This window comes from Aythya ferina (genome assembly GCF_964211825.1).
Source record: "Aythya ferina genome assembly, chromosome: 1".
Lineage (NCBI taxonomy): Eukaryota > Metazoa > Chordata > Aves > Anseriformes > Anatidae > Aythya > Aythya ferina.
This window is the reverse complement of record NC_140296.1, coordinates 161959880-161973798: the sequence shown is the minus strand read 5'-3', so window position 1 is coordinate 161973798 and position 13919 is coordinate 161959880. Positions and strand designations below refer to the sequence as shown.

The 13919-nt window shown below is 36.9% G+C and overlaps 1 protein-coding gene across 1 annotated transcript in view; it reads right to left on the bottom strand.

Annotated features, from left to right (window-relative positions):
* Positions 1 to 3560: 3560 nt before the first annotated feature.
* SLC17A8 (solute carrier family 17 member 8) overlaps positions 3561 to 13919 on the bottom strand; it is a 29175-nt gene continuing 18816 nt past the window's right edge. Inside the window, exons 6-12 of the mRNA XM_084506061.1 lie at positions 12629 to 12715; positions 11720 to 11859; positions 9930 to 10079; positions 8009 to 8141; positions 6559 to 6669; positions 5069 to 5196; positions 3561 to 4413 (exon numbers count right to left, since the gene is read on the bottom strand). Coding sequence (XP_084362187.1) covers positions 4075 to 4413; positions 5069 to 5196; positions 6559 to 6669; positions 8009 to 8141; positions 9930 to 10079; positions 11720 to 11859; positions 12629 to 12715 — 1088 coding nt within the window. The 3' untranslated portion in view covers positions 3561 to 4074. The remainder of the gene's footprint in view (positions 4414 to 5068; positions 5197 to 6558; positions 6670 to 8008; positions 8142 to 9929; positions 10080 to 11719; positions 11860 to 12628; positions 12716 to 13919) is intronic.

Genomic DNA, 13919 nt, shown 5'->3' with positions numbered 1-13919 from the left:
ATCTGCAAAACACCAAGTTCTGTTTCTGGAATTTTGATGCTGAATTCAGCCTTTCATCAGCCCTCTGCCTGCAGTGTCTGTCAACTACAACTTGTGTTTGCTTTTTCTCTTTTTTGCTTTCTGCTTTTTTCATCAAAGAATTCTCATTACTCTCTCTTAAAATACAAATAGTTAAATAGCACTTTCAAATTAAGATCTTCAAGTGAGAATGGGAAGCAAGAAATCTGTTTTTTTACACAATTTTTCTTTTAAAAAATCCTTACAGATACGACTAAACTTTAAGTTCTCTGCAACTAACTGACATCAGGAGTCAACTGGAAATATTCATTTAAAGCCATGACATATTTTGCATGACCTTGAATTAATTTTTGCCTTGCTACTTTCAAATTAATTATGTTACACACATGAGACTCCTCCTGGCACTTTGCTAACATCTGGATGTGCTTGTTATGTATTTTGTCCAGAACTCTGAATGCTTTTTGGACCAAGTGATTATTTCCCTGGATAAGTTTCTACTCGGGTGAACTTTCATTGTTTCTGTCATTAATTTGTCCCTTCTTACTACAAGGAAAATTTCATTTAATGCTTACATAAATGTAAGAGGAGTATTAACTACCGTTAAGCTTCTGTTGTGGTACCTGGAAAAAAAACAGGTGTCAAAGAAATAATAGCTGGAGCTTTGTTAAGAAAGACCGGTGAACAATTTACACCCAGGACTTACTGTGCTATTTTTCCTCTACTCAAATTATTATTTTGTGGTCTGTCAATTTTACTGTTTCACATTGAGAAGGGGTGTATCTTTCTCTAGCTTGATTCAGATCTCTTTTCTGATATAAACCAAATCTTTCTTCCTTCTACAGTCAGAAAACTATTTTCAAATAAAAACACTGAGTGTACGGGTACTGTTTTATATTTGAAAATGCAAAGAAGCAATTTTTGACATGGGGAAAGAAAAATCTGCAAATAATGAAATAACGGAATTTTAATAAAAAATAATATTTCTCAGAAAACACCATTTGGGTTATTTGCATCCATTAGCTGCAACTTTTTAGGTGTTAGGTTAGGGTTATGTCAGTTGTTTTCCTGATTCTTTAAATGTTTCAAATTCTAACATATTTTAAGAAGGTAGTTTTAGCAGAAACACCCTTAGTGACTGTGTTCTCTCAGATCCCACACGAGAAGACTCTTGAAGCAGATTGCAGATAAAGAGATCCAGCAATCCTGGAGTTATGAAGCCTATTTAATCTCAATAAATTGGCATCATTCTTGGTCATATAGTAATGTGGAAGCTATGAAGTAGATCAAACAGTTGATTAAGTAACAAAGATTTCCAGGAAAGAAAAGTAACTCCAACCGGTGCTGGTGTTTACAGTTTATGCAATACAACAGAAAATTTTAAAGCAGATGAAAAGGAAAGGGAGAAAGCCCAAATATCTGAATGTGATTACCTGGAAAAGCTTTGCAGTATGTAAATATAAGTTCAGCTTCTCGGACATAATATTGTGCCTGTGGAAGTTACGTTTAGAAAATAGAGTGCTTATATGCAAAAGCTTGTTCAAAAATTTTTGAACCGTTTCTTTCAAGGTTTTAAATAATATTCAACTGTTCAATGAAGTTATTTTCTGAACTAAAACAGAGTAGTCTGTTTGTGGATATGAAACGATTCTTCCACACCGTACCAAGTGTCACTTCTGACAGCTGTGATGCATACCTACATGTATGTCAGCAAGAAATAGCAGCTACACTGACCACAGAGGCAACTGAGCTCTTGTGTTTGGCTATTTCTGAAATTTTCAGGATGTTTGTAATTCTTTGTCGTAACAAAAACATTCACTCTCTTTGTGTTCCTTTAAGTGAAACAGTAGCATTTGCCCTCTTTATTAGTTGAAAAATCATTGTGTGGTCTTCTGTTACTAAAGCTAGTTGATTCTCTTCCACTTTCCTCTCTGCCAGATTATAGATAGATTCTTATATTAAGTCCTTTCATAATGCTGTTTTCCAGATAAAGAGCTCCTGTAGTAACTATGTGCATACTACATGATTGAAGAAGGAAGCAGAAGCTGTCTGTTTTGTGCATATGTGAAGAAGTGGCCTTCTTTCTATCACAAGATGTGATGGATGTTGCAACTTAGTTTGACATCAGCTGATCCAGGTTTTCTGATATACTGGTGAGAGCATTTGTCCACCTCCTGCCACTTAAATCCCCAAATGTTGACTATCACCTGTAAGAAAGATTATATTTTCCTGTATCTGTTCTAAAAGCAAGTAGTAAAATAAACAACTCTAGTCTAAACTGAAGTGTAAATTTTTGAATAAATATCTATACTTATATATGAAGAGGCTTATTAATAAACTGCATTGTGTTGAGGTAGGATTGCACTGTTCTATAACAATGCTCATATAATTAAATTATCTGATAATACCAATTAAAAATCCTCACTAAAATGACATTAGATGTGCCTTCACCTCACTTTACTTATCCATATATACTGTTGTAGATTGGATTGTGCTGGGTAGGAAATGAACCAGTGACATATAAAGAGAATTTGCTAACTTCCTACTCTCCGTGTTTAGTTACATTTGTAGGGAATATAAATCATCCACAGATTCAAATGAATGTACAAGTGTACTTCCACTCATGGTATTCAATTGTGCTTCAACAAAACAGCAAAATGAGTATTAGAAATGTTCTCATCTTGTGTGCATCACAGTGGCTGTATACGGTACATAAGAACAATAATAATGAAATATAACAAAGCACATCATAGACTAGACAAGATCGCTTTCACTTGATTTAATGAGGCAATAATAATAAGATAAGACAATTTAAATCATATATTACTAAAATTCTCCATTCTGAAATGAATATTAATGCCACAATGGGTCTCTGAGTTGCAGCTAACTGTTTATGATGACACAGCATGCTCCACTGGTTGATTCTAAAACTTGTAGGAAAATGCTAAAGCCACTTTATATTGTAAACCATATACCTATAGCAAAATAAAATTACTTTCAGACACAGAAATTCTGTTAAGTCTTAGATGGTACAGTGCTTCATTTGTAGCAACAGTGAGACTGTGGCATAGATGAAGAAAAAGTCATAGATCCAGAACTGAAGACTTTACTTGTGTAAGCCCATTTGCCTAAATGAAGATTGTTGGGGTTGACATCAGGAACTCTATCATTATAATACTAGAAAAATATATTTAAATTACTTCACAATAATGAATTGAATGAGAAACCTAATCCCAGCATTAGTGATGCGATATTATTAATCCTTTCATAAGGATTAATAATATCGCATCACTAATGATGATTTTGTATTCAAAATTATTTCATGCTGGCACAAAATCTTTGGAGGGGGACAAATCTCACAAGTATGCATTTTATCTCCTTATCCATACCCTGTGGACTATCCATATAAAGCAGTCTGATGATTAATTTAAAGGAACTGTTGAAGCAATACTGTGCCATCTTTGTTATATGTTCCTCTTCCTGTTGTTGAGTGACTATTAGTAATTAATTAGAGTCTCATGTCATAAATCCTTTTTTCCCTCCACTTTGATCTTTTAGCATGAGCTTGCAGTTTGACATGGGTTAAGCAGCTCAAATACCAACCAACAAGAATCCTAAAAAGGCAAAACAGGGTCCCTCAGGGCAGACTCTTACACTGCTAGAGCCCCAGCAACCACATATATATCACTGTGGATCCACCGTTTGATATGACCTTGTCCTTTCTCTATTCAGTTGAGAAAGTGAGGGCACTCATTGCTCCCACAGTCATAGGCTTCCACCAGGCAGGACCTTTATCAGGGCTGCTCATTTCCTACCAGGCACAGGAGCTTCTCCCAAACAGATCCAGTGGCAGAGTGAAGACCTAGTGTCACTTCTCTCAGTGCCACTGTTAGATATCTTCCATACTGATAGAAGGGAATAACCACTCCTTGTGTCTGGCCACAATGCCAATTTTACACAATTGACTAAGAAAATACATATGGATACCAGATGATTTGGGGCAGCTAGGCAGAAGGGGAGATGGGAGTAGCTGCTATATAAACCTTACAATTTCAAGTACTATGACAAATCTTGAAAATTTCCATTTTCATAATGGTAAGAAGTCTGTTCTTCCATATCTTGAGTTATTTGCTTTTGTTTTCTCCATTCCCTTCTCTGTACTTCACTGTTTTGATTGGTAGCACCATACATTTTCTTTGGACTTACAAAAGTTTCATTGTTCATCTCAGTTTCTTCAGCCAGTTCATCTTGATCAATTATGCCACATTTCTCTTCATTGAGATTTTCAGGGTCAGCCCATTCCTGCTTCTCCCCAGAAGCAAAGATAGCATAGAATATCACTCCACTGTAATGCACCAAGGCTGCAATCAGAAAGACGTTTTGCCATTCTTCACGCGTCTGAAAGAACAGTGCAGGTCTCATTAAGTTTGCAGTAAAAAGAAATATTAATGTGTGAATTAGACCATGAATTAGCACATACTGAACAATGACTGTGATCATTGTTTGATTCCCGATGTTACAAATAGAAAAAAAACATGGGGTGTATTGTGAAGATTTTTTATTTCATAATAATGGCTAATACAATAGCAAAATGTTGGGTTCTGTTATTTTGGTTTTTGTTTGCATACTTTTTACTACAGTGAAAGTTCTCTCTGCAATGTGAAACATTCATGGAGTTGGAAAAGCTGAGCTCTTACTAACAACTGAGTTAATCTTAATCACAAATCAGTGATTGCTTAGGAACCCTACCAGAGTTGCATTGCAGAGGAGTTTCCCAAGTCAGCCCCGTAATCATTTCCTAGTAGAATAGATACATTGCAGAGACTCAGCCTGAGGTGGTATAAAATAATATCTCCCTACACAGATAGTTAGTTTTTAATAGCTGAGAATCTGGCCCCTGTACTGTTGTAGAAGTGGACTTTTAAAATAAACAAACAACAACAGAAAGAAGCTGCAGAGATTGATGATGAAATGGAGTTCCCAGGAAGCTTTGAAATGTCTTAACTTTTGCTGTATAATGTAATCCTTCCTAGAAGACATGGAGAATTGTTACCTTATGTTTTGTCATTGCACCAACAATGAGTGGGCACACCATGCCTGACAGTGTCCCCACACCATTGGAGATCCCCATCAGAATGCTGGCGTAACGTGGGGCTATGTCCAAGTGATTCACGTTGAATCCTACAACATGTAAGAGAAATAGTCAACTTTGTGCAACCAAGCCAGCAGGGTTTTCTCCAGCCATGCTGGCTGAACAAGCCTGAAACAAGTAGGAAAACACATATAAGAAGGGTAGTATTTTCTTAATGATAAAGATGGAAGATATGTTTTAACTCTTTAACCTTTTTCAAACACCCTTTTTTCTTCACCTATGGGGACCATGTTGTGTAGAAAATATAGCTTGTTCTTGCTTCTTGGTAGTGGGAAGTCCCATTTCATACTGAAACAATGCACTCAGCAAACATTTTCAATTAGGGAGTGAAGGTCTGATGTTTGTTTGTCTGATGTTTTTAAAAAGTTTTTATTTATGTAGTAGTGTTTTTAAACATATTTTCCTATTCCTTAAAGAATATTTTAACAACATACTGAAACAAACAAACAAAAGGCCAACAACAAAATCAGGATATAAAACAGTAAGAAAATTAATTACCCTAACTATAGCGTATCTTCTGGGTAAATATTTCATTAAGAAATAAAAACAAAGAGTGAAAATCAGCTCAGATAATAATTGTGCTTTAGGTAATGAAAATTAGTCATATGAACCATGGATGATCACAGGAAAGGGTGATGAATTCCAGATTCGTGTGATTAAGTACAGTAAAAAGCTGCATGCTGGGAAAATTCTACAATAAAAACTGATTGATAGAAATGGCCTGCCAAGCATAAACCTCATAACTGAGTAGCACAACTATTTCCCATTTGTGTAAGCTAAGACTGAAGACCAGCAGTTATTTTGCTGGTCAGTTTTGTTCAGTAGGTCCATCTCCTTGTCATTTTCAAGCTGGTGGGCTTCCATTTTCATAAGAGTAATGTTATTTTTAATTCAAAGTCAGTCTGAGACTGGCAAGCCCCATGCAACTGGCAGAAACAGCTGTTCTAGCTGTTCTGGGGTGGTTATAGGACACAACAGAGATGGAACAGGCCTAGAAAGAACAAACTGGCAGCTACAGTTGGCCATGGGGTTGCAACCAATACCCTTTGAGTAACTATTAATTCCAGAGTAATTCTTTCTCCCTCTTGTAAAAGATACCCTTTATGGAAGGATAAGAGGTGTCCAACACCATAAATAGGCATTAGAAACCAAACAGCACAAAGCTGTTGTAAAATGGAGACAATATAGAGCAGGTTCTTTCAAAGATTCATGTTCTACATGCAACATGTTTCATAGATACAGAAATAAATTATTCCTGATCTAGGAAATAGTAGGGAATATGCCATAAACAGCCATGCTAAGAGGAAACAAAATAATAGAAATTATGATAGTGACAACAGTAACATCACTTTTATTATTAATAATAAAATCAATAGTAAGATTATTCTTACCTGAAATTGCAAAGCCACTGAAACCTACTGCTAACACCAGAAAGGAAATAGCCACGCCTTTTGTATGAGAATAACCAACCACCAAAAGCAAGGTTGCTTCCATTCCAAAGCCTTCAAATTAAACACATGGGAATAAATTACATTCTAATTGCTATTAGTCACAGAGATACCATTAAGGTCTAGCCAAAATAGTAGCTTAATATGACTCAAAGTTATGTCATATCTTAAAGCTATTCTTGAACATACTTGTCAGCCTTGTGGATTCGCAGGAACATTTAAATATTTATTGTGGAGAATATACTTGCAGGACATTTTAATTTTTTTTGTTGTTGTTGTTCAGAATATACTTTTTACTCCCTGTTGTTGTATAAATGACCCAAGGAACAGGGGAATTTAATTCATCGAGCAGTAGAGAGAAATGATGAAAAAGTGATTCTGTGAAAAGCACTGTAAAATTCACAGAATAAAACACATAACAGGGTACGGAGAAAAATACATTTTTTCTTCAATTTCTTATGGCTGTAGTGATGTGACAAGTTCTTGGCAGATGGAACAAAGGAGTATTTTTCAGATAAGTGTTTCATCAAGACAATAGGACATGCCTGGGTGTCACAGGCAACTTCTAGTCTTTGGCATTACTGGAAATTATCATTTTCTAATATGTATTATGATCCTTCTGTTTATTTTTTTGAATGACGCTGAAAGTACTCCCTGAAAATACAATGAATAATGAGAAAATGAGAATCCTTTGTGAAGATATATTGCCAAACTGTGTGGCATCTCTAACTGCAGGCATCTCTATTTCAGGCAGCCTGTGACATCCATAAATAATGTAAGCCAGGATCTGGCAGAGGAGCATAACTCCACAGGCTATCTGGCTTCAAATTTTTGCTCTAATTTAGTATATCCCAGTTACATGCAGATGTCATTGATATTTCAGTTCTAGTGACTGATCTAGAAATAAATTATTTTGTGCTGAGTAAAAATGAGTCAGTCCATCCCCCACTTTTCTTTTACATGACATCTCCAGCCTAAATTTGTCAGTGGACTCTGCTGGAATAGCACACAGGAACACAGCCAGTTAATGCAAAGCTGTATCCACTGGGAAGAGGTCTCTCCAGCATCACAGGACATGGCTAGCTTAGTTGATACAAATTTGCAGAATGAGACCTATGTTATCAGAATCTCATCTGAGTGAGTCCTTATTGCCTTTCTAATTATTAACAATGCATATTGCCTCCTCCCTTTTTAAAAGGATGTGCCTGATGAGTAAGGATTTACAGCATGAGGACATCTAACATCATCTCTCCATTAAATGTTTCAGATTAATCAACTGCAAAAGTAAACTAGAATTTTTTCTCTAATTACAATAAAATGTGGACCAAACTATGATATCTGCATCAGGTGAAGCACATAACTGTAATATTGTATTTTCAGAATCCAGCAGTACCTCCACAATTCATGACCTTCCTTACAGCGGTAGTGGTTAAAATCTTCCTGCTCCGTAAGAAGTCAGCTAGCTGCCCTCCAATGGGTACGATGATTGTCATGACCATGTGGGGAACTGCAGACAAAAGGCCAACCTGCAATTAGACAAATGAGTGCTTAGTGTTCATATACTTCCTCAGGATTTAGGAGGAAAAGATCAAGAACTGTTTCTCTTTTCTTCACGTTTTTCTCCCCTCCCTTAGACACATTTTTAGAATGCATCTTTGTGTGGATTATGGACCCTTCCTCCAACAGGACCTGCAAACAAAACCTGGGTGAACTTAGGCTACCTTTATCCCAGCTTTAAGGGTTTCTAGGAGCTTGAGAGACTCCATCATGCTCCCATCCAGGCAGTACCAGCTTTTCTCCCAGGTATTTTCCAGCTCTGAGTCCTTGTGCCTATGCAAGGGGCACAAGGAAAGGACCCAAGCTATAATAAAAAGAAAGAAGAGAACTCTGTCTAAAAAGTCTGGAGCTGGTGCTCCAAAGTAGTTTTTCCTCTTTCCAATGACCAGCAAAAGAGCACAAGTCTGGTTTAATTTAGCTAGTTAGATGCTCAAAGCAGGGTGGTGTGAATGTCTCCTCATGGCCCAGGAGGAGAAGCCAGAGTACAAGTGAGAATCTCACCTTAGAAATATCATGCACTATCCCTGCTTTCCAGTGATTGCAGTAAAGACTTGCATAGAGAACTGTTAACATTTTCTTTTGTAGATACCAGAAAACCCTTCCGTATGTGTTCTATGTTAGACTGTTCTGCCTCAGTTTTGAACTGCTTTTATATATTTTTATTATTCATGTTCTTAAAGAACACCTTTCTGCATAACAAATCTCTCTCTGTTAGTTGTCACTATTTTAATGAAGGTAGCACCTGCACATTGTGTAGGCAACAAATGAATATTCAACATAAAACACAAAAATATTAAATAATTTTACAAATAATTAAGCATACTTTTGAAGTCATGCATGTTCTTCTACTCTTGTGAGATTAAGGCCTATTGTTGTTCATCTTCTCTCATTTTCTAGCAAAGGATTCTTACTTTTACTGTTAGCTCTGGTACTTATTCCATATACATCAAAAGACGTTGTTTTGCAAAAATTTAGTGGCCAGCATGTCATCATCTAGAGGTTTTTCTTTGAAGAAGTAATTTAGTGGGAAGTTTGAGTTTATTTTCTAGGATGTATAGCCTCCTTATACTGACACTGAGTCAGTTTTACATTAGTTTTTAATTAGTGAACACTAGCATTTATGAAAGGGAATTCAGAATAAACAAACCCATTTTGTCTCAATAGCCCTTTTCTTCATACTAGTGTTGCACCTGGCCATTCAGAGCATCATTGCTCTGAATAAATAATTTATTGTTATATTGAACCAATATAGTGCTATATTGAAATAATTTATAACATAGTCAGTAGGTATTTTTAAAGGAAAGTTGGAAAAACTTTTCTGGAACAATCATTTTTCATTCCTTATTCAAGCTCTGAAGAGGTAGTATAGGAACACTGTCTTTAATGAAGTGGCAGGCAATATCAATCCATGCAGAATTTGACCCCTGATTGTCAATGAAATGTAATCAAAAACAAAGAAAAGGAAGATAAAAGTTGCCTGGCAAGTAACACTAAACAAAATGTGCATTTCTCTTTACTTACCTGGTGTTTTTCATGATGCGTTTCTTTTTTATCAATGAAAGTAACTTTCCAGTTCTTTCTTTTTGCTAAGAATTTGATGCTAACAAGATTTCATATCTATCAGGTCAGTAAAAGTATGCCATCCCAGCTACTAGGAATAATCTACTGAAATTGCTCAAGAGGGATCTGGAGATCTTCAGCACTCTGCATCTCCTGAGGTGGGGTCTAAAGGTCACTGATTCATCTCAGATGTTTACCTTGCTTATTGCAAATCCAAAGACTTCTTCAAAGTAAGCAGGCTGACTTATAAGGAGCAAATAGAAGGTCCAGCTTCTGCAAAAGTTTGCCACAATGATTGCATAAACTGGCATTGAAGTGAAAAATCTTTTCCAGGGAGTACTAAATTTCTAGGAAAAACAAAACAACGACAACAACAACAAAGGCATTTTTGAGTAGGCAGAAGGCAGAATGAAGAGATGAGTATCTTTTATTATCAGGACTATCCATTATATTTCATCCAATTTACAATGTAAGTGGATAAAAGGATATGTCCTGAATTAGTGGCAAAAGAGAGGCAGAGAAACTTTCTTGGAATAGATGAGATTTTTAGGATGACTACTTTACTATTATTGTTGTTTGCTGAAATTACAAATGATCTTCTGAAATCCTGTTGCTGGGATAACAGGATCAATCAGAGTCAACGTAAACTAGAGAAAATATTGTGCTGTTCCCAACATTTTGACATAATGAGGTTTCAGCAAAGGAATTATGAAAAAAGTTTAGCTTTTCCAAGCTAAAAAAAACAACTGATAGTGCAGCAGCAGGCAACTTCAACCTAATTCATTTCATTCAGCAAAAAAAAATCTGTGGCAGGGAATTTAATTTATATAACTTCTTTTTGGTGTTTCCACTTTCTATTTATGCTTCAGTGTTCCATACAGCAGGAAAATAAATAATAAAATAAAATAAAATAAAATAAAATAAAATAAAATAAAATAAAATAAAATAAAATAAAATAAAATAAAATAAAATAAAATAAAATAAAACAAACACTTCAGATCCCTATCCACTTGAAATAGAATTGAAACCATAAGGTAAACCAAGTAACTGTGGCAATATACATTAGTATTCACCTTTCATTAAAATTGTAGTGTTCTACAAGCAACAGTATGCCTGCAGGCATGTGTGAACACATGATGGTGCTACTAGTGTCCTCTGCAGTAAAACCACTGTACAGCAAGAGCAAAAGCATGACTGGAAACAAGTGTGTGTGTCTCCGAACAAGGCCTGAGTAACTTCAGCCAATTTTCAGGAGCATGCCCAAAAGGAGTCTGATACTTTATACTTTCACCAAGGTTGTTATCCAAAACATGTACAGGAAAGAGTTTGGAGTTATTTTTTTTTTCATAATGTTCAAGACTAAAAGCCAAGAAGGAAAAATGTATCAAGAAATATCTTTGGCTTTCACATCTAGCAAAAAAAGTGTAACCTAAACAAATGGAGAGAAGTGTGATAGGAAAATAGGATTTTGCTTTTAAGTTGGCAGGATCTTCCAGGATCTTCTTGGAGAGAGAAGTCTTAAAATAATGCACTGAGGTACTGTGAGAGAGAGCAGGGCAGAAATCCTCGCCTGAGCTCTCAGAATTTCGGTCATCCTTGGCAGGAACCCAAAAGGCAGCTGGATATTTCCATAAAGTTTTTTTCGTTTGTTTGTTTTTATCAAACTCAAGATCAGGAGATCAGAGTGTGTTGTTCCCTGCTCTCCCCACTCATTTCCCCTCCCCAGAGTGGGGGTGCTCTATAAGTCAAGAGACGAAACAGCACAACATGTTTTGCCTGTTGCTGAACTTGTCCAGCTGCATGAGCTTGATCCTGCAAATTTCATAAGATGAAAAGCCTCTAAACATCAACACAAATAGCTTTGCTGTTCTTATGAAGCTGACGGTATCCATCCCATTATATGCTAACATTGTGCAAAGTGCTCATAAATTATAACCAGCCACTAAAAAGTTGTTTTTGTTTTTGTTTTTTTTTTTTTTTTACTTACGTTTGCACTAGCTAGGCTAGCTCCTTCTCCAATACTTGTTTCTATATATATTCTTTCTTCACTGGTTATTGTTGGATGTGCAGCAGGGCTCTCATAGGCATGAAGCAGCCAAAACAAGTACCAAACTATCCCAAACATTCCTGGAGAGGCAGGAAAAGCAAAGCTTGGTTTTAAAAACCAATAAAGCCATACTTCAATATCTATACGTATTGAAGTTTGTTTCAAAAGCCAATTAAACCAAGTCTGCATAGAAAATATGCTCAGAGAAGGAAGAAAAAATGATTCCCAACTCTGTATATTGTATGCCTGTTTGCAAAGCATTTGAGTATTCTGTCACTTGTATGACATGGCACATGTGGAACAGAGAAAAGGCAGAAGCAAAGTTTCATGTGGGACCAGGAGAAGGAAAAAAACAGACTCATTTTAACATGGTCACACTCTGTGTACAAGGACTTCACAATCAGATTTCAATGGCAAATCTTATGGTGCATTCTGCGTCTACAGAGAAGACAGAGAAAACCCGACTCAGCCACATGGGGCAGGTTTCTCAGAGCAGAAGGTTTCAGAGGCATTAGGCTCCCCACTGGCAGCACATGCTGCCCCATGCGCTGTAGTGTGTGCTCTGGGACATGTAACACTTGAGTGTTTGTGCTATGGAGCAACCTGCACAACTGCATCCAGTCCTGTCACTGGGTGACCATGGGCTGTAGTTTGGCCTTTAGAATTTTAAAACACAATACAACAGATTATAAAACAAAAGTTTTAAAAGCTGCAGTAAGTCGAGAATGAAGTGGAAGACCCATTTGTAACCACTCCCCAGAACGACTTTGATTCACACCTGTTACACAGACTTAAAACTGCTGGCAGTACCAGTCTAGGAGCAGAGATCCTTTATGTTAAGCAACTCACCATAAATATAAAAGACTGATGACCATCCTATATATTGTACTAGCACACCTGCCAATGGCATGGCGACCACTGCACCTGCATAAGACCCTGGGGAGAAAAAGAGTGAAGAAAACATGTCAGCAATGATAGATGAGCCCAGTCTTCACTATAGTCAGTATAGGCAGGTGCACACAGAGGCAGAACTGGAGGGATGTGTCTGTTTGAGCAGCATTTTGTGAACATACATGCCAGGATATGTCATAGAAATGGGAAATTTTGCTTGGGATGGTGAGAAAGACACCCTCAGTGGGGTGGGATCATTTTGCAGCTAGAAGGGCTGTGCCCTTGAAGTGGGTAAATGGGATTCACAAAGCTGACACAATCAGCATACAACCATTCAGGTATAAGTTTTGTGAGCTGAAGAGGGAAGTCCCTCCTAATCCTGAGGCATAGAAGATAAAGTCCAGAGAAGCCAGAGGCCCAAGTTTCAAAAGTCGTCTTGGTGTCCAGAAATCCTGATGGCTGCAGAGATGCTGAGAAGCTTGTATTGTGGCTCTAGCCCCTCCACCCAACAAGCACCATGAGTGGCGGGAGCATTCAGACCAACCCTGAGTCTGTTTAACCATGTTTAGTTCATGTAGGCAGCATGGACAAACAGCTGGAATATATAGCCAAATATTGTCAGGAGAAAAAAAAAAGAAAAAAAAAAAAAAAAGAAAAAAAAGTGGGCTGTGCCAAGCTTTTCAGATTGGGAAATATGTAAAACTGGTGAAACATATTGCTGAGTGACTTGCAGAAAGTGCTGAGTATTTAAATGCTTGGCAAGGAATTTCCATGAAGATCCAAATGTGAATTTATGTAATCTGGATATTTGATTTCAGTTCAAAACAATGTCAGTGGCTTCACATATGAGATGTATTGCTTTGAATTATTCTAGAGAATCAGATAGTTGTGTTTTTGACATTATTACATGCTTTGTTAATGAACACCTTTAACCTAAAACTGCTGGCAAATGCAGAGGAACACCTCACTCTGTTCTTCAGCAAATACTTCTCTGCAATCAGAAGTGACCCTTCTCCTTTGTCTCTGTGTAAGTCAGTGTTCTTGCAGCAGTAGCAAAGCCCCAGGCAAGAAAATAGATAATCAGGGAATGTGTTCCTAATTTTTTCATTGTTCCTCTTCACTTTTCAAGTGTAAGAATTGGTGCTCTGTAGCAACTAAAATGGGTACTGAGCTACAAAGAGGATCTTTCTCTACCCGGTGCTAGGAATTCACCATTGAGGGTGGCGGGTTTTTTTTGGTCTGTTCTTAT